Source organism: Astatotilapia calliptera, chromosome 6 (genome assembly GCF_900246225.1).
Source record: "Astatotilapia calliptera chromosome 6, fAstCal1.2, whole genome shotgun sequence".
Taxonomy (NCBI): Eukaryota; Metazoa; Chordata; class Actinopteri; order Cichliformes; family Cichlidae; genus Astatotilapia; species Astatotilapia calliptera.
Genome location: NC_039307.1, coordinates 16,670,499 through 16,692,776, shown reverse-complemented (window position 1 = coordinate 16,692,776; position 22,278 = coordinate 16,670,499). Strand labels below are relative to the sequence as shown.

The following is a 22,278-nucleotide window of genomic DNA, read 5'->3' as shown; positions in this document are numbered from 1 at the left end:
GTGCAAGTGAGCTTTTTCATTAGTATGCATGCAAATGTATCCATATGTAATAATCACAAGAAGAGTACAACTCATATTTGTTCCCCAAATATTACAAATATCACACTGAATACTGAATTTACAAAATTTCACAAAAACACTACACTTCTGTTTTTGTAATTTAATTTAATTTCATAAACAATATGCGACTAACCAAGACCAAACAGCCAGTGTAAATAACGCACAGTCCATGCCCTTTGGTCTGACAGTTCCCAAATCAACATATCCAGGATCTTTTGAATTCCTGAGCTAAATATGTGAAACTGAACTATGAAACCTGAACGTCTTTACCAGACACAGTATCAGTGAGAAACACAGTACGGAGAGTACATTACACACTGGCGCTCTTCCTCATGAAACTGAATAGCTTCACCTTTACTCTAACATTCTTTCATACATGTCCAAACTGCGCTGCTGGCATCATGACCTCCACTTACAAGTCAGTTAACTTTTTCAACCAGAGGAGAGCTGGAGCAGAAGGAGATGGAGGAATTCAGTGCTCAAGTGGGGTGCCACCACCTACTGTGACAGATCCTACCAAGGAGCTTTGTTACTAAGCAGAAATCTCTCTAAGTTTACCAAATCAAGGTCATGTGTTGGAAACCATAACAGATGGCTGTATATGAAGTGAATTCATTTATATGATGCTACTTTTTGAAATGTATGCTTTTTGTTTTTTCACCGATTGCAATATTTGTTGCTGATTCTGACTTGCATTATTTATATCTTGGACATAATATACTACAGATAAAAAAATATGCAAACACCCACATACTAAATGGTTTTCATTATAAACTGACAGTATAAACTTTAATCTTGGAATGTTTTTCCTTCACATTTTTATCATCCTACTCTCGCTTCATAAATATGTAGTTTAGCTCTAATACACAAAAATAATCAAAAGCTTTAAAGTACATGTGCATGTACTTATTGTATTTTAGTACATCTTTGGATGTACTAAAAACAGATAATTATCATTCTGACTGAATTAGGTTTTTTTATGATATTATACCTTTAGTATATTTATATGCTATTAATTCAGTTGTTTTGTGTGACATATTTTTTGATCCCAAGAAGAACAACTTAAAAACTGAAACTAAATCAATTATCAGTATACTTAAATTAAGTCTACTATTAAAAAAAAGAAGAAGAAGAAGCTCTCGCTATCATAGGTATGTCATGATTAACAAAGAACATTCGTTGGCTCATATTGGCTCATATTGTTGGGTCTGACTGTCCTTTTTGATTAAATAATTGATTTAATTTGTTAAGCTGTGGGAATTTAGGATATAATTTTAATTAGAAATAACAGGCCTTTAATAAATCCATTATATAATCTTACAGCTTTAGATAACATTATTAAATTATTTTCTTAGTTTGCTCATTTAAATGGATAGTTCAGCCACTTATATTTTTGGGTTACAGATACCAAAATACACAAGAATATCCCACTTTTTTTTTTTGATGTATACAAACTAAAAAGGTTTTATTAAATAAACTCCTACAAATCATGAACTGAATAAAAAACTTTGAACAGATGTGATGCAGTCAGACACAAAAATATGCATGCCATGTTGTAGCCACTGGGTTGTTTGTACCTGCTTACATCTTCTTTAACAAAATAAAGATATCATAAGAATATAACAATGTTGCTTTTAAACACAAATTAATGAAGGAAGTGTGCTCATTCTTTGAAATTAGGGATTTTTCTTCTTTTTTTATGATGAAGTAAAAGCAAATCCCAGTTATGTAATTACATCAGAATTCGAAATGGTTTCAGAAAAATGTCAGAGAATCTGCATGTAGAGGGAGGACTCTGCCCTCTGGCTCTGGTAGTGTTGCATAACTGTGGGGTTTCTGACCAAATCAAATAGTTGCACACAAAGTGCAACAGAGGGTAAGTAAATATCGCCACCATTACCTCCACCCATCTTTCTTATACTTCATAGTTCATTGTACTATAACAGAATATTATGTAAAGTTGCTTTATCAGTAAATAAAACAATAAAGTTCAGCATCTAAATTTATTATAATCAGAGTAGATGAAGATGAATAGAAGAAGAAGAATTTGACTTGACAGACTTTGACAGATTTTGAATTTTATTCATTTGGAATATTTTATATACTCCAAATTTTCAGCATACAATTAATTGTAGAAAATATGCAACACCAAGCTGATTTTTGTACTTTCCCAACCAGGGTAAGTTTACCAAAGTGCAATAAAAAAGAATAAGGTTTTGCAGCTTTCATTAGCGCACCACCTGTTGTTAATATGTGCTGTTTATTCAACTCCTGGCATTTCATGCCTTACAATATGTTTGGACAGCCGGAATCTGGGAACAGTAAATAAAAACAATATGACTTCACAGTGTTACACCACAGGTACTGGAATAGAGAAACCAGTCAGCGGGTAAAACTTATCTGTGAACAATCAATAGTCACAGGCAGGACTTCAAAATATTGTTTAGTTTTACAATCACGGAAACCACAGGTGAAAAATTACCGTGCTTTTTTCTCCTGTGTTGTGAAACTACATGTTTCCGAACAACTATAAAACGACCCGGCACACTTCACCGTCTCCAGAGGTTTGAAACTGCAGTGTGACTGACAACATTCCACTGACTGCCTATTAATAGCTCAACATGATTTTTGCTGCGCTTTCTCTTCTTTGTTTGGTGGCTGGGAGTCATTCAGCTCCCCTGACCTGCGAGGAGTTGGTCCGTCCATTAGACCGACTCAATCTTCATCATTTGAAGGGGAAATGGGCTTTAGTTGCAGGCAGTTTGAGCCACCCACCATTCCTGGAGCGATTTAAACAAAGAGACAGTGCCTCTGTGAACTTCTACAGCAACACCAGTGAAACTCATATTTCCTACACCCGCAGCATCAGCTTACACAACGAGTGCCAGTATCACACCTACAACATCACTCTGAATGGCAGCAGTTACACCTTTGACGGGACAGAGAACGACAACTTCAGTGCAAACTTTGCCCATACGTCTTGCCATGACTGCATGCTGATGCACATGAGAATGGAGTCGGGGGAAAGGCAGCATTTTTACCTGTTCAGTCGGAGGAGACAGCTGGAGCAGAAGGAGATGGAGGAGTTCAGGGCTCAGGTGGAGTGTCTTAACATGCCTCCACCTGCTGTGATGGATCCCACCAAGGCGCTTTGTCCCGAAGAGACTGCCAGCGATCCAGCAGCACAGCCTGAAGAAAAAACAGAGGGACAGAAGTAATAAGAGAAAGTGAAAACTCTCACTCTGATGTGGTGGATGAACATACAGCAATAAAAATTATTTGTGTGTGTGAAGTGCATTTCACACTCCTTAGTGTAGAAAGATCAAAAGTCTGATATTTGATTTTGTAACTTGAAATAAATGATTGTTATTTCTATGATACAGTGTTTTGTTTTTCAACTCATTTGAAGATTATCTGAGAATACACGTTTTAGCTTTCACCTTCACCACCATATTATTCTCTGTTTCATAGGTTGTTGTATCTCAGGCATGTTTGAGAAGATATTTTAAGGTGCAAATTTAAATTCTAAATTCACAACCCAAATAAAGTAATTAATTAAAAACATGAAAACTGTTAAAATCACAAAAACTATCATTTCTTAACTTTTACCTCAGGAGTTCCCATCAAACTGTGAGTTGACTTTTTTTGTTTTGTTTTAATAATGACACATTATTAATTAATAAATTATTATTAATCAAATGATCATACCTTAATCATAATATATATACATGCTTAGCCTTTATAAATGATAAAATGAGCATGTTATGAGCTTATTAAACAAGAATAAACATTTATATCTGTATTTAAATAAACTGCATACTAAGGAGGAGTATTGCTCTATAAATGATGAATTGAGCACTTACTTATTTTTATTAATGTTTAGTAGTGTGTCATTATTATAAAGTTTGACCCCGTTTGGTTTCGTTTGCAAGCTGAGCGAGCATCCATTTGTCACAAGGGTGTCAATTCCAAACCAGGGCCCTTGCTGCATGTTTTCCCACGTGCTCTTTTCCCTGCTTTCCCGTCACTCTTCACTGTGTTATCTAATAAAGGTGAAATAGCCCATAAAAAATGAATTTCAAAAAGCTTGCCAACTTCTGTGATGTGAACTGTATGAAGACAGTTACATAGAGGCATTTTTGTGTCTTCATTATCTTTCAGTTTGAGATGGACAGTTGAATAATGTAGCTGTGTGAAACGATGGAAAATGTACCACTGCAAGATGGTATATTTTGTCATTTGTTTCATTTTATTCATACAGCACATTTCATCATATGCAAACTCAATGTGCTCAACACAGAAGGTAAAAACCTTTATTGGTCATGGTGTGTTTTCTGGCATATAAAAAAACCCATACAGATCCTAAAAAGCCTTAAAATTAAAATTTCATCAGAGGGCCTTTAAGACATTCTTGAAAGGGAAAAATTAGATGCTTTGAACACATAAGACTCATTTCATCATAAGTGCCTGTAATATTATCAAATAAAATGTAGTTTTCCAAACAAACATATTAGAAGTACTTTGCTAGTAAAAAGGACCGGACCCTTTGCCTTCACAACTGCTTTCATTTTTCGTGGCATAGATTCAGTTCAACTCACTTGTATATTGCTAGTTAACAATAAAAACAGTCACATAAAGGATCAGCAAGGTGCTGGAAATTACAGATTGTACTTGTTATGCTTCTTTTAACAGATTACTGATTGATGGATGAATTGTATAAGATCAGCGTGGTGTACTTATTTACAAAGCAGTGTCCCATTTATTTATTGTGTAATCAAAGAAACCACAGATGAAAAAGGGACTCTGCTCCCTGGTATTTTCAGTATTGTGAAAGTAATGTTTGTTAAGCAACTATAAAACCAATATATATTTATTAACCAACCTTTCTGATACAAACTGAGACTTAACAAATCAACACAATCCTGCAGAGAGACGGTACTGTGTCAGAAAGAGCCATGTTAGCTGTGTGTGCCGTTGCTGTCATCTACTTGATGTCTGTGAGCCATGCTGCGCCTCTAGCATGTGAATATTTGCTCCGGCCTTTGAATGAGCTGGACCACCATCATTTGGAGGGCAGATGGGCTATGATTGCTGGCAGCCTGAGTGAACTACCCCTGATTGAGCATTTAAGACTTAGAGACAGTGCTACTGCTAAGTTTTCCAGCGCCAGTGAAACCAACGTCTCCTTTAGACGTACCATGAGTTTAAATAATACATGCTCTTATAAGTCCTTCAACATCTCGCTGGAGGGCAGCACCTTCACCTTTGACAACGGCAGAGTCAACACAACCTTCATCCAGACATCCTGTGACGACTGCATACTACTGAGTTTTGATGTAAAATCGGGGACCCGGCGACATTTTTACCTATACAGCAGGAGGAGACAGTTGGAGCAAAGGGAGATCGAGGAGTTCAGAGTTCAGGTGGAGTGTGTGAACATGCCTCCGCCTGTTGTGATGGATCCCACCAAAGAGCTTTGTCCTGAAGAGAAAACAGCTAAAGATGCTAGAAAAGCAGAGGAAAGGAAGTACTGAAAGACAATGAGATAATAGCTCGGTAAAATTAAACTGTCACTGATGGAAACCATCTCATTAATATCTGTTTTCTTCAACCAGTCTGTAACTAGAAGTATATTCATTTTTAAGCCTCTGGCTTCAAAGAAAACTTTCTCTTGCAGCGTCTTGAGCTTTTAATTTAAGCTTCGTGACAACAGGAACCGTGCTGCTAATATTCTGCGATAGGAGAAAACAATGACTGAAAACATCACCGAAAATAAGTGCCAACACGGTATCTGTAAAAACTCATCACAGAATATTTGACGGATTTCTTTTAAAGTTACTGCTTTGTAATCAGTAAAACTCTTCAGAGCCTGATTTGTTTCTTCTCTGTATTTACATGAATCAACTGTCGTCTAACACGGTGACGCCGTTACACTCGTACAGATTGTGTTCACAGCCTGTAATGTTACGGCACATTCATCCTTTTTAACCATTTTTTCAGGGGCTTTTAACTTCAAATACACATAATAACAAAATAATAACAAAATTACACAACAAACGATGCCAACACCATCATTATCCCAACCTGATAAAATTAATTATTATGTTAAATTGTTTAATTTTAAACTGCAAAAAGTCTTAAGTCATGGTTTGGTCTTTCTCTCACCCCAGGCATCTGATTATTTGTATGTTCTTAACACTGAATTTAATTTATGTATGTTCAAATGTTTGTTTTATAAGTCTATTTATATGAGTGGATTAATTTTCCTCCAATATTTCATCTTGTTTCTGCAAGCTGGCAAATTCTTACACGATGAAAAGAGAAGGTGAGCTGTTTTGGGACTTTTTTTTCCTTTTCTCTTTTTCTTTTCTTTTTGCCTTCACTTTGATCTTTAATCACAGAAATTGCATAATTTATAACAGGAACCAGAGTTGTGCTGTGAGTAAAAGTGTATGTAACTATACTGACAATCAACCCAAAGAGAGGGTTTAAAAAGCGTGTCTCATGAAAATAATACAAGTATTGTATCTAAATATTTGCATTTTATAAAATAAATGCATTAAAACCCTCTGAAGTTTCCCACAATGTACAAACCCTAGAACAGCCGAGTCACAGTTGACCCAACAGTGAACCAAATGCTGCATCACATGTAATGCAAGAGAGAGGCGAGCACTGTTAATATTAGATAGTCCCAGAACGCTCATTTCACAATCACAAAATAAACAGACACACAAAAGAAAAGGACTCTGCTCTTCAGAGCTTGCAAAAAAAACAAACAAACTGGATGAAAACCCCCTGAGCTGCATTCCCAGGCTCATTTTCAGTCTGATGCTAACTTGTGACAGTTAATATCTGAACACTGCCAACATAAAGAGGGCCACATATCACACATAAGACATGTTTGCTGTTTATATCATCGTTTTCATCTGCTGGAAGTCTGTGAGCCATGCAGCTCCTTCTGCCTGTGAAAACTTGCTCCATCCTTTGGAACAACTGGATTTTCACCATTTGGAGGGCAGCTGGGCCCTGGTTGCAGGAAGCGTGAGTGATCCGGCGCACCTGGAAAGCCTCAAGAGCAGAGACAGTGCCAGGATTATTTTTGCCGGTAACAATGACACCTCCAAAATATCCTTCACGCGCGTTTTCAGTTCTCACGACAGCTGTCAATACATGCATTCTAATATCACACTACAAGGCAGCAGCTTCACCTTTGAACAGCTAAACGTCACTGTGACGGCCCTCAATACATCTTGTTCAGACTGTGTGGCGATGCGTTTTGACAAGTCAAAGCAAGTCCAGCGTTTCTACCTGTTCAGCAGGAGTAGGGAGGTGGGACAGACGGAGATGGAGGAGTTTAAGGCCCAGGCGGCATGTCTGAACATTACTGCACCGTTCGTGATGGATCCTTCCAAGGAACTTTGCCCTGAAAAGATATCCGGCAATCCAGAGGGTCAAAATGCCTAAGACACTCTGGCTTTTGACATATTGTGACAAAGAGCTGAATGAATACAAATGTGGACATAATGTGCAAAAACTAAATTGATGCAGATTTTCTGTATTTTTCTTGTTGCTTGGACACGAATCCTTAAATCACCCTTCAGACTGCAAACACATGACTGACTGGATAACGTTAGGTAGAGGGTTTTATGGTTTCATTGGTTGCCATTGAAAACAGCGTAAAACATCCTAAGATTAGAAAGACAAAGTGTAAGAAAATGAATTGCATCACTCTGTGCTCTTGAATAATAAAAAAAATGTTAATGTCTCGATATTTTTCAATTACTTCCTCAAAAGAAAACGTAACCAACCATCAAACAACTGAAATGATGTGCAGTGGGAATCGTCCATTTAAAAGCACATGTTTGAACTTGATTTGCTCATTCTGTAAAAATAATGAACCACTTAAATAAAATTTAAAAAACAACTCTGTGAAATCTGGCCTAATATTTGCATTTGCTAAATGATTTTTAAGTGTCTTTTATTTGGCTTTTTTTTTTTTGTCTCATTATGATGTGCCTGGCTCTATTTCTCTTCCACCATTATTTATTTGAATGGCACAGAGACGCAGCTATGGAGAAAACTCGGATTTCTTTAATCCCTGAATGTCTGCCAATAGTTTCCAAATCCACATCCCCTCACAGTTCAAGTTTACTTAGGGAAGAGTAACGAAATACAGCTGTCAAAACTGTATTTTTAAAGCATATTACCAATAAATACCAACTTTTTTATTTACACAAGTATATAAAGGAAACTTTGAATAACTGTTATTTTTCAAACCACACATTTTGTACCCTTTTGGCTATATATATATATATACATGTACATAATTTTATACTGAGAGAAACCTTTGGCAATATTCGTTATTTCAGGACAACCAACAGATTTTTTTAATCAAGGCACAGTAATGACAAAACAACAGAGGGGTTTTTGTGTTATCCGCGTCTTTATCTTTATTGTATGAGTCCATGAGTGGGCTGATTTTATTTTATTTTTTAAAAAAAGGAAATTTCATAAAATAAAAGAGGACTCTGCTCTCTTACATTTCCAGTATTATGTCACTTGCGGTTAATTATAAACTAAGACAGGCTTTTTTACTGTTGGTCGCATACAAGATTGAAACTCAAGTCTGTGACCACTAAAGGTGTCTACAAAGATAACCATGCTTGCTGCATGTGCCGTCGTTCTCCTGTGGTTGATGCCTGTGAGCTATTCGACTCTTCTCACCTGCGAAGAATTGGTCAGGCCTTTAAATGACCTGGATCCTCGTCATCTGGAGGGCAGATGGGCTCTACTTGCAGGCAGTTTCAGCGACCCAGCACACCTGAAGTTCTTCAAACTCAGAGACAGCAGCAGCATTCACTTCTCAAATACTAATGTCACCTCGAACGTTTCCTATACACCCAGCGTTTATTACGGTGGAGAGTGTCATCATAAGACTCATAGCGTCTCACTGGACGGCAGCATGTTGAACTTTGATGAAAGAGAGCAGGTGAACCTCACCCTGACCTTCCTCTTCACATCCTGTTCAGACTGTCTGGTGATGCGATTTGACAATGAGTCAAAGAAAATAGAGCGCTTGCTTCTGTTCAGCAAGAGAAGGGCGGCCGAGCCAGAAGAGCTGGAGGAATACAGAGTTCAGGCGAGGTGCCTGAATCTGCTTCCAACTGCTGTGATGGACCCTACCAAGGAGCTTTGTCAAGGCCAGAGCGCTCAGACTGAACGTGAACAACAAGCTTGAGACGACATCAATTTGTGGATAAATAATTACTGAAAATATGCATAAATCTCCAATGCAGTTTTTGATATCTTTAATTAGTTATCCTATTTTCGTTCTCAAATTTGAGATTGTCAAGATAAAATTGATGGTGCACTGTATGAATATGTTTTTAAATTTCTCTTTATCTGTGTTTCTGTATAGCATTAAATTTAAACTCTTTAAAGGTTCAAGGTTCAAGGTTCTTTATTTGTCACATAACACACAGTGAAATGTAGCCTGACACTATATATATATATATATATATATATATATATATATATATATATATATATATATATATATATATATATATATACATATATATTCACCCAGTGTATATATAGTATATACACTGGGTGTATATACTATAGTAGCAGCAAGCAGGTGAATTCTGTACATTAATATGAATAGACATCTGACTATTTTACAGGATAGACAATATAAACATATTTAAAATTAAAGGAATTGAAATGTACATTGTGCCTTGGTTTAGTGTCTGGAAGAGAGTCCTGTCTCAGTCAATTATAGATGATGTGAGAGGGCGGGTGTGTGTGTTTAGGGCACGGATGGCTTGGGGATAGAAGCTCCTCTTGAGTCTCTCTGTCCTTGCCCGGAAGATGCGGAACCTTGCAAACAGGTTCGAGTTTTACAGTAAAAATCAGCATTTTCAATGATTTAATTTCTATGGTGATGTTTTTATTTCTTATTGTTTTTAAATTTCGATTGGAAGACAAAATCATTTGTAGATTTAATTTAATTAAACACAAAATATAACCTGCAGCAACAGTGTTGTACTGATAATCAGACAAATTAAATCTGAATAAAACACACAGACATTATGTTTTTTCTCCTATTTCCCCCTTTTAATAGGCCTTTATAAATGATGTAGGGCTAATTGTTGGATTTTAAAATAATTATAAAGTCTACTTTCTGAGAGCCAAAAAGATACAAAAACAATGCATAACAGATGCATTTTACTCAAATACAATAATAAATTAGGTAAAATGTCAATTTTAATCTCTTACCCAGTTTTAGAGTTTTCCTGTTTTCTAAAAGTTAAAGTTTTATTTAACTGTCTTGTACTCTGTACAAAAGTGTTTGGCCATATTAACAGTGGGGTTGGTCTGTGCCTCTTGGTTTCTGTCCATAAAAGCATGGTTGGATGTGTTTGGTGTGGAAGAATGTGTGTGGTGCACAAATAACTCTCAAATCAAACCCCTAACCAACAACACTGTCTAGATTTTCTGCTCTTCTAGATGAACTGGCAAAAAATATCCAAACTCCAAAATCTTATAGAAGGCCATCTTGGTAAAGAGGAAGTAGCTTAGCTGCATTTAGCTGTAATGTGCAGGTGGCCCAGTATTTTTGCATATATAGTGTATATCAACAGCATGACGGTGCCGTGCCGCAGAACCTTTTAAGGACTTTTGTTCTCCTCTTGCTTGATGGGCTTGCTCGGGTGCTCCGATTTCTTCTCACAATGCAAAAACATCCATGTGAGGTGAATATGTGATTTTAAATTAGCCTTAGGCACAGATATGAATTAGGTGAAGCTTTTAGTAAGACTACAAAAAGTGCTTAATTAATGCCAGTCCATTTCCAGTAGCATGAAAAAATAATCTTAATAATATAAAATATAAAGTAAATTAATGGGTACCCACTGTCCTTCTTGAAAGAATATTATGTTATATGAAGGTACAAAAAGTTTCCAGAGGTTCAAAGATTGGTGTCCACAGTTTATAATAATTATACATCATCAAGGATATAAGATTAGTAAGAGGAGACAGCTCCACTGGCAAGGTGTTACTTTATTACGTTACTTTATTTTCTGAAAGTCTATGTTCATTTATCCATTTGTAACCCCAACCCTTCTGAGAAAACCCACAGTTGCTGCACTTCCACCCGAGATTCCAAGAACACATGAAAATTATTGACTTTGTCAATCTGTAGCTGTACTTACTTAAATCCAGGATAAACAAGGCAGTGTGACGGGACATGGCAGTGCAAATATTGATCAAACTGAGAAAAACCCCAGTGGCATTATTAGTAAAGCTAAAAATTAAAGGCAACAATAAAGCAGTTCAATGAGAAATTGTCACCTAAAAGTATGATTTCTGCACACACAGACATGTTACCTCTGTTTTCCATCACTCTGTTTGATGTCTGTGAGCATCTCAGCTCCTCTGTCCTCGGAAGTCTTGGAATAGTCTTTGGATCAGCTGGATTCTCATCATCTGCCAGGAAGATGGGCTTTAACCGCAGCTAGCATGGCTCTCCCACATGACCTGCAAGACCTGAAACACAGAAGCAGCACGATTGTGTACTTCTCCAACTCTTGTGAAACTTCACTCTATACCTACACCCATGTCAGTCATTTAGATGACAAGTGCTATTATCTGTCTTACAGCTTCACAGCAGAAAGTAGCACTTCTGTCTCTGATTTAGACTGGTACTTCAGTTTGACCTGGTCCTTCCACTACACAGCCTGTCAAGACTTGATTTGCTCTTTCCTGGAGAGGGAAAAACTTGACTTAATGCTATTTTGTCAAATGTAGTATTTTTGCATTTGCAAAATAAAAAATCCTCTTTTGCTCCTCATAATTCTGCTGCTATAACAGAAACCCCACTCCTAAATCATTCTTTGGACTGTTTATTTAGTTTGTTTGACTACTCTTTTGTACTTTCTTCTAATAATGCTGACGTATCCCAAATAAAAGAAGAAATGAGTTTAAAAAGTCAGTTTTAAGGTCTTTATAAAAACATGTCAGGACTTGCAGCCTTAACTGGTGCCTTCTTGCATGCAAGGTGGACTATAACAATATTTCAAGAGTATTTATTTGTTTTTTACCCTCTGACCCTATAAAGGATAAGAAGCTATAACTAGTGATACTTGACTCTCTTGACAAGAATTAAAAAGAGAAGAAAACAAGGGAACAAGGTTTACCTTGCTTGTCTCTTCAGAAAGTTTAAACTTTTATCAGTTGTTTTTTTTTTTTTCAATTTGAATGCCCATCATTTTCCAGAGTCTTTTAAGCTGCTCACAGAGATTCACACATATTATACAAAACACTCTAAGGACCTTCAACTTCCATCTTGTTGGACTTCACTTAATCATACACATTGACAGACAGACATCAATCTCACTACAATCAACATTTCACAATTTCTTCTTTTCAATAACTTCACAGGTTATTACTGGTAAAACAACATATGTGACCTTGATAGCGAACGCATCTTGGGTCAAGACATATGGACAGATGATGGATGCTCACCATAGTATAACCTCATTAATTGCTTGCTCTATGTAATTTTTTCCTGTATCTTTTTTTTTTTTTTTTTTACTAATTTAAATACAGGCTCTATGCAACAGTTGTTATTTAGATTGGCGGTATTGAGAGCTTCATAGTACGGTGACCCTGAGAGGCCAAATAGACTGCAACTTAAGAAAACACCAGCAATAAGAAAAACGCTGCAAAAGCACACAAAACACAAGGGAAATAGGAAGAAAAAAAAAACGGAAATAGGAAAAACTGATTTCCAAAAGCACAAAGGAAGTGTTTCTGGGGAGACAATAACCTGACAGACCAGTTGCAGGAACCCAAAACATGGTAGGTGTGTTTGATCATGATTCATACAATACTGATGACAGATTTTTAGGCTAATAGTTAGGCTAGCACACTTGCTTCTCATCTTTTCTTTCCCCACAAATCCTCCACTTCTTTTAAGTGTCTCCCAGCGCAATTCTTAGCATATTTTGGTTCCTGCAACTGATCCCCTAAAACATTTCCGTTGTGCTTTGTGTGCTTTTGCAGCGTTTTTCTTATTGCTGGTGTTTTCTTAAGTTGCAGTCCATTTGGCCTGCAGGGCCACCGTACTAACCTCCACGGCACAATATAATCTCCATTGCCTTTCAAAAAAACTAAAACTAAAACTAAACTAAACTATATAAATATGAAACAGTAGTATAGCTCAGCATGAAAAAAACAGAAGAAACCCACTAGCTAGCATAGCTCTGTTTAGTAGCTTAATAAGGAACTGTGCAAACCAGAATAATAAATAACTTAGTTTGTTAATCAAATCTGTACCAAAAAAATGACATGTTTTAAAAAATACGTGTTTAAATTGGGATTATGTGGCTGGGGTTTTGTTTCTACCCAACTGACAAAGACTCCATATATTAATACTAGAGATGGACCGATCCGATATTACGTATCGGTATCGGTCCGATACTGACCTAAATTACTGGATCGGATATCGGAGAAAAATAAAAAATGTAATCCGATCCATTAAATATCATGAAAGCACCTCGCAAAACTTGCAACACACCGTAACTCACCTCAGAACGTTAGCAGTCGGAGCAGTATGCATCACGTGATAGAGCAGCTGTGGCATGCCGGACCTGTTGGTGGTCTGGATAGCATGTGGAGCTTCGCTAGCAACCTGGCATTTCATCTCCGACAAAGTTATCCCCGAGAGAAGTAAAGCAAGTGTGTAAGTCCATCTCTGAATGTTTGTAAAGCATTCCCACGTTAAGCTTAACAAGCGACTGCCTCTCGCTCTCCGGCTGCTACTTCAATCGTGAAACTGCTTAAATGATCAGCTGATCGGCTTTTCTGTCGCGAGTCTGTCTCTCTTGTTTGTTTTTGGCCCACTTTGCACCAGAAAGAGGAAACCAGCGGCTGAACAACAGCAGCACGTTTAAGCTTGATAAGCTGTTGTTAGAATTTATTTAATATTTCTTTCTACACCAGGATCTTTTTCTAGCTGACGCTGGTAACTGTGCAGGGGCGGATCTAGCAAAGTTTAGCCAGGGGGGCCGATAGGGCATGAACAGGGAAAAGGGGGCACAAAGACGTACTTTTCTTTCTTATTCTCATTTAAAATGTCGAGCTTTTAATAAATAATTATCTGACACCCAAAGTTTTAATTTGATGTAAAATGAATAGAAGTCCATTACTGTATATAGTAACTATTAAGTCTAATATATATCCTAGTAAGCTATAGTACTTTTTACTTTGGGAAGGTACCATCTGTGCAGTCTGCAATTTTGTTGAAGAAAGATGTTGAATCTATTTAATATTTCTTGAAAAATAATTGATTTCTGTGCATTTTTTTTCACACTGCATCAAATTAAGGTTGATTACGTCGATTAAGCATCATGAGGTGGCGCGTGAGGGGTGGTTCCTTATTTTTTATTTATTTATGTTTGTTGTTGCTGGGAGTTGGAACCCTATTAGTTAGGTTGCTTAATATTTACGCTAAGTACTCTTTAAAATACCAGAATAGGGAGGATGGTGTAGGTCTAAGTTTATTAGATTGATCAGTATTGCTGAACTATGAAATATTTTTTTTGTATACAGGTATAACAGAATAGCTTTAGTGTAGTTGTTGTTTTAAACTTGAGTATGAACTTGCAGACTTGCAAAATGCAGCAAGATATTTTAAAAAACAGTTTTGTTGATTAAAAAAACACTATATCGGATTCATATCGGTATCGGCAGATATCCAAATTTATGATATCGGTATCGGTATCGGACATAAAAAAGTGGTATCGTGCCATCTCTAATTAATACCTGCTAATAAGTAATCAGATCATTCCAACTTCATTCAAACTGTTGCTGTTTTTAAAGTTGCATTGCAGATTCAACCAAGTAGAAATATAATAAGCACTAGAAGAGCTGTTATGTGGATTTGTAACCTTTGGACAGAGTTAAGCTAACTGGCCCTGCCTCTTAAGCTAAGCTAAGCTAACAGGCTACAAGTTGAAGTAAGCATGTCAAACTATTACAAACTAGTTTAATAATCATAGTTATTTTCATGTCAGATGTATTTACTTAGGCTCTATAAGTATAGTGTTGAGGTATTTCTACTTTACCTAACTTTCGTCAAACGGTATTTTATGCTTGTACTTAAAAAATATACTTGTACATTTTGGGGCTATTGAATTAACATTGTATTTGTATACTTATCTGACTTTTGGAAATTTCTTCTTCTTCTTAAGTTTTAACGTCAAAAACATTTTAACATCATGAAGATCTGAGAATCCCTCACATGCTGCATGGTTAAGACTGAACCAGTGACAAAAACGTGACGTATTACATGAGCATATTAGAGTCTCTAATGGCCTCTGCTGAAAAGAAAAGTTAAATCTACTCCAAGTGTTTGAATAATCTTTGAAGGAGCTTTTTAACTTTGATTTAGAAAAGGCAAAGAAAATAAGACAGGAAAGCTGGGAGAAAGAGCAGGGGAAGGCATGCAGTAAATAGCCTCAGGCAGATTTAAAACCAGGTCTCTGCAATAGCCTTATGGCTATCGATCGTCTGCCCAATCTGTTCAGCTACACTGAAACCATCTGATTTTTAACCAAACTTTTTGTGTGGCAATATGTAATATTTCTAAAAATAGAAAAAAAATTGATTTGATCACATGCAAGTCACAGACATGAGCAGAGGATATAATATTTAACTTTGTTGGTAACAATTTGTGCCTCTTGCACTACTGTCAAATTAATGAAGTGATCACCAACGTCAGTACTTCCTACAGTACATCCTGTTAATAAACATCTTCTCCATCTGGTGCATTTGTTCATTCATTAGCATGGTGCAATAATTAAAACACTGTTCATCACAATAATCTAGTTAATAATAAATGTAAAACAACAACCACCAAGAAGAAGTGGAACATTCAGATTTTGGTAGACAAGATTTACTGTGATAACAACAAAAATATATGCAATATTTAAAGTGTCATTTGAATATGTGCTGCTCACATATGTGTTTCTAAAATCTTCTGCAATGGTGAAGACAGAAAGGACGATTTTACTAAAAAAAAACTTTCAGTTCAGTGCCAACAGTTGTGCCCTTTTTATCTTAAGTTCCAACCAATGATTGCATGCATTGCTGCTGTTAATGTGTATTTATAGAATTTTAAAATTGGTGAAAGAGTTCGTCAGCACCGACAGTCTGGCGTATATTGCTTTTAATGTTTAGCCTCAGCTCAATATCTACAGCAAACAAAGACAAAGTTCAAGTCTGGACATGATGTTCCAAGATAAATAGCCACTCAAAATTCAATTTAATGTGGATAAGAATCACAAAACTTTCCACTATTTCAAAATGTCTTTGATGTCACAATAATGGAATCCACATTTAGATAACAGATAATGAACCTATCCTGTGTTGAAAAGGTGGATTTTTTTGATGCAGGTTTTTGTTATAAAAAGACAAGCCTGCTAATTGAATTCCAGTCTTGGTGAGAAAATAAAATAAATGAAAGGTTGGAGAATAAAAGGCAAACATTTAACCACAGAATGGGAAAACCTTCAAGAAACAGCTTGGTTGCTGTGTGTGCAGTCACTCTCATTTATTTGATGTGTGGGAGTCAGGCAGCTCCTCTAGTCTGTGAAAGATTGGTTCACCCACTGGATCAGCTGGTTCCTCATCATTTCGAGGGCAGCTGGGCTCTAGTCGCAGGCAGTCTCAATCACTCACCATCTATGGAGGCTCTGAGACGTCGAGACAGCATCACGATGTACTTCTCCAACTCCAGCGAAGCTTCAACATTGTCTTATACCCAGATCAACCGCTTTGGTGATCAATGCCAATACCTGCGGTACAACATCTCAGCTGAAGGCAGCACTTTTACCTTTGATGTGCAGAGTCGTTTCAGCCTCAGCATGTATTTCCTCCACACGTCCTGCCCAGACTGTGTGGTAATGAGGTGGCTTGTGAAGTCAAGCAGGAGGATTTCTACGGACTTGTACCTGCTGAGTAGAAGGAGGGAGGTGGAGCAGAAAGAGCTGGAAGAGTTCAGAGCTCAGCTGAAGTGTTATCAATTGCCTGAGCCTGTTGTGATGGATCCTACCAAGGAGCTTTGTCCAGAGCAGCCTGAGAACCAACCAACAGCAGCAGCAGCTCCTCAGGCTGAGGAGACAGTGGCTCAAAAGGCATAAAGGACACTGGCACATTGTAATCAGTTACTCAGAGAATTACTCTTACAGTGTTAGTAAGTTCTTCTTACAGACTGGATGTTTTTAATTTAATCAAAAGTTATACTTTAAACAACAGTTGTATTTTTCATTGGAGGGAGATGTTGCGAGTAGATTAAATATTTGTTTTATTATGGACACCTTGGTATTTGCATTTATTGCCTATTAACTCTCAATTGAAGCTTTTGTAAAAATATATCTTGCTCCTTTTAGATTTCTAAAGGTAAAGTGATTTAGAGCATCTAGAGGGTATACTAGTGTTGTCAAGATTGCAAAGTGCTAAAACAAGCTTGTTACTTCATGTTCTTTCATGAAAAGTTAAACTGATGCACAATTAAATTCCCTATTGCTGAATCCAGTAACCTCAGAGTTTTGGACGTACAGTACAATATGACCTTATTTGGTCTGGAAAAAAATCTTTTAATACATCACCACCTAGTGTTTTTTTTTTTCTGGCCAGTTTGTGTGGAAACCTGTGCTAAACTGACCTATGACTAGGGACAGGAATTGATGCACTTTTACTGATACAGTACCAATGTTATTGTTTCTGCCACTGATTAGAATCAATACTGCATATTGATCTGGTTCTTTATTGATTGCCTTACCAATTCTGACCCCGTTTTGCTTCAGGAGAGAAGTACACCTACATAGGTTTTTAGCATCTATAGCATTGCTTTATCACCTAAAATTCCCAAACAGAATAATGCCCAGTGCTAACTGTAGCATTAATTTCTCCATCAGCATCTAAAATAGGGAAACTGAAAGAATGATTGCATGACATTTGTTTGCATTTACGCAAACCGATAAAGAAACGGTTCCCAGTGTTAGTCTGCTTGCCTATTGGTCCTGCTTATCGGTGCACTTGTGCTACAATTAGCTGATTTCAGTTCATGTCCCAGAGGAGTCCATAGCATGGATATGGGCATTACTTTTATTTTTATTGCACAGATCAGAGTGCGATGATAAAGTGAAAACCAGAATACAAACATGTGCATTATCCTCCTAACACAACTTCAGCTCTTTGCAAGCATCTGCACAGATAGCATGCTAACGCTAAGCCAGCCAAGAATCCAGAGCGATAATAAAGCTCAGTGAATGCTGACCCCAGCCCAGCAGCCACACCCTGAACTTCAGCAGCTGACAAACGCAGCGATGAGCAGTCAGGCTGGAGCCTCTGTTTATACTTGTTCATGTTTCTAAAGATAGTTTTCATCTTTGCTGTGTGTTCATACCTAAATACTGAGAGAAAGATTGTATGTGTGTCCTCATTAGGACAGGGACTTGGTTTTATTGGTTTGTGGGACTGTAAACTATGGGTTTATATTGTTTTGAGTAATGAAGCCAACACAGCACAACAAAGAAAGGAAATACCTTCAATATGCACAGAAATTTGGCCACGCAGCATGTAATCACTATGAAAGTCTTTAAGTCATTCCTGCAGTTTAACAAATTGGTGTGTGCCATCTGGCTTCATGGAAAGATAAAGATTAGTTTTAGTAGGATCTTTACCTTGAGGCCACTCTTGTTGTGATTTGGCACTATATAAACTGAATGAAATGTCTGTCTCTGCAAAGCACAGTCTATTTATTCATAAGGCTAACCAAGCCTACTCTTGTTAGCTAGTAGCTTAACACTTTTGTCTTAAATGCGATGCAACTCCAATCCAGTCCAATAGGATTATTACTACATATCATATTTTCAAATCCATGACAGCAGAGTAAGCCTGGAGCACATGTGTTTAAGCAGACTCTCATGCATATTTGTCCACGTATTAGTGATTGTGGGTGAATGAAATGCAAATGTGGGCGTGCACAATTGTTGGACTGATGGTGTTGGTGTGCACAAATGAGGAGAGCCGGGCTCTGAGGCATTGTGAGAGCCGAGAGCAGACAGAGTCCTGTTCTGCTGATTACACATCAGTGAATTGAAGCAAGACAAGTGTGTATTACACAGGAATCTATCATTTGGAGGGCATCTTCAAGACAGGTATGTGCAACAGGTATGTGTAGCTGTATATTCAGTTCCTGTAGTATGTTCTTGTTGAGTAGGAAACTGCTCTAAATACATACATGAAATATTTTCTAGGGTAAGTAATTACCACTGGGAAAAAACAAACAAGCGTAGTACAGAAATTTGGAGCAGCTGGGATAAATTTCTCAAATATGACACTTATGCCTGGAAAATGTTAAAAGAACATAGTCAGCAACTATTAGACAGCAACAACACTAGGGATGAATTTGGCTGAATTTATTCAAATTCATTTCAATTTTTTTGTCTAAAGTCGTTAGATCTTTAACAGTTTTAGGACATTGCTGACCACGAAAAGGAGGTTTATTTGTTTGAGCTGACACAGATGTTTTTTCCCCAATGATGATAATGATTATTCTGTTCTTTTGATAATGTAAGAGCCTTTGTGGATATAATGAACAAAACATAAGTCTGTTATGTAATTAAGTTTAATCCGCAACCTTACCTTTGGTAAAATTCTGCCAGATTCCTCTGAAAATAAAAAAGAATCCAATAATCAATTGTCAGAGTTTATGCTTAGAGTGGTTAAATTACATCAACATGCCCCAGAATGAATGAGCAGCTTGTTTTACTACCGTAGCGTTGGAGGCTACAAAGTTTAAACCATTATAACAAATTTCTTTCTCACTGTGGCAAAATGTTCCTTTTCATGCTCAATTTCACAATGAAGCTTAGTGTTGGGAACTCTCCGTTAGTAAGCGACTTATTATTCTGACTTTATGAATTTCAGGGGTTTCTGTCAGTTATTCTGTAGCATAGGTGGTAGAGTCATGTGTGCAGGTAACAGCTGAGCCTGTGTTTCTGTGTCTGATCAGTTAAAAAGCAGCATGCATAAACTGAGTTAATGACTGAGGTTATTGCTCATTTAGGCACAGTAATAACTCCGTGGGAATGCCAGTTACCCAAATCTCACTGCCCCCTCATTACAAAACACCCGGCCTGACGTTAGCCAGGGTACATTTCATAATGGGCACTGAATAGGGCATTCAGTGAACACACTAATAAGCTGCTTATTAAACTGGTATATGAAACAAAACAAATAATGTTCTGGCTTGAAATCTTTTTACATTTCGGAAACAAGAAAGAAACCTTGAGTTAGTATGTGTGTCTTAGCTGGAAGCTGATAATAATGTTAGCCCAGATACATCAAACGCAGCTGGAGATTGGCTTCCCAAACCAGTTTCTGTCTTATCTCTCATATCTCACTGTTTCCTCTCCCTGATCTCATACTAATTTACCCGCACTAGGCTACATTGTTCTGCTGTTGCATCCACATGTTCAGCCAGTATGCCACAGCGATCCCCATTCTTCCCACCGTGTCCTCATGCTGTCACTCCTTATAATCTGTACACGAAGGGGGTGTACCTCATTTGTCCGTCCGTCCCAGTTCATCAAAGACCCTTGATCCCCAGTGCTGTGGTCTACATTCCCCTAATGATCAGTCACAGTTGGAGTCCAGCCTAGTCAGAATGGCTTGGAAGTGATAATAGTGATGGGAAAGGGAGTTTTTCAGAACGCAAGCTGAACAAGAGATGACAGTGTGTGTGTGTGTGTGTGTGTGTGTATGTGTGAGAGAGAGAGAGAGAGAGAGAGAGAGAGAGAGAGAGAGAGAGAGAGAGAGAGAGAGAGAGAGAGAGAGAGAGAGAGAGAGAGAGAGAGAGAGAGAGAGAGAGAGAGAGAGAGAGAGAGAAAGAAAGAAAGAAAGAAAGAAAGAAAGAAAGAAAGAAAGAAAGAAAAAGCAATAATACAGATTCAGGGCAAGCTTGAAATACAGGAGTGTGTATTAAAGAAAAAGAGATATTGGATGAGTTGGACTCCACTTTAGTCAGTATATCCCGCAGACAATCCTATTGTCTGTGTGTGTGTGTGTGTGTGTGTGTGTGTGTGTGTGTGTGTGTGTGTGTGTGTGTGTGTGTGTTACTGAGCCATTTCCCAGCCTGTAAGCTGATTAAAGAAAAGGTGTGCTCAGCAGAAAACTTTAGTTAGGCTCTGCACAGAGTAGTTGCCACCTTACAGCCAAAGTCAGGCACAGCTTTATAAACACCCTGCGTGTCATATAATAACATAAGCGCACTAAAGCTGCCGTTAAAGAGAGAGAAAAGGAATGCAGTACACTTTAACTGGATTTGCAGTGCTCTAATCCAACACAGTTATTTAAGCATATACAGAAGACAGTAACAAATTAAAAGAGATACTAGTCCGCCATGCGCCCCAGAACAGTTTTAGTGATCTTTGCTCAGATGTCTGGATTCATACAATAAAAAAAAAAGCACCCCTCCACAGCAAAACCCATCTGTTCTTTGATTGGATAGGTAAATTTGTGATTGACATGACATTGGCCAATCAGATGAAAGGAAGAAAAATAGAGTCAAAATTCGTACTTGTAACTTGAAACTTGAGTGCAGACTTTCTCACATAGTTTTTTGGCTAAGTCCACACACAAATTCTTTTTACACATTCAAATCCTGATTTACAAGTACAAAACTGATTTACAAGTACAAAACTGATTTACAAGTACAAAATATTTATGACCACAATTTGAGCCCATACAGATGAGTGCAATGAGTTCTGAGGACTGCAGCGTCGTCTGATTCATCCTCATTTTCATACTCGTATGGCCTGTTTTTAGATGTCATCACTTCAAGTATATTCCATTTTTTCTTTCATTTGTTTCTCACTTGCATAATAATGAACATATATTTATTTTTTTTTAAAAACCTTTATACCATTATTTTTTAAAACCTCTGATAGCTGAAAGGGAAACAGAAGCTGACATTATCTTTTAAAAACAACAAATCCTGCTATGCAAATGCCAAGTGTCCTAACATGTTTTTTTCCCTCTTAACAATTATTTAAAAATGTTCTTTCTTGTCTGTTCGCTGTAGTATTTCAACAGAGATGAGAAAGAGTTATGAAAATACAAATGAAAACATGTCAGTATAGCCCT

General features: G+C 37.2%; 1 protein-coding gene across 1 annotated transcript in view; it reads left to right on the top strand.

Moving 5' to 3' along the window:
• The first annotated feature begins 12,903 nt into the window (after window positions 1-12,903).
• misp3 (MISP family member 3) overlaps window positions 12,904-22,278 on the top strand; it is a 32,009-nt gene continuing 22,634 nt past the window's right edge. The window contains exon 1 of the mRNA XM_026170612.1: window positions 12,904-12,924. Within this exon, the coding sequence (XP_026026397.1) occupies window positions 12,922-12,924 (3 nt within the window). The 5' untranslated portion in view covers window positions 12,904-12,921. The remainder of the gene's footprint in view (window positions 12,925-22,278) is intronic.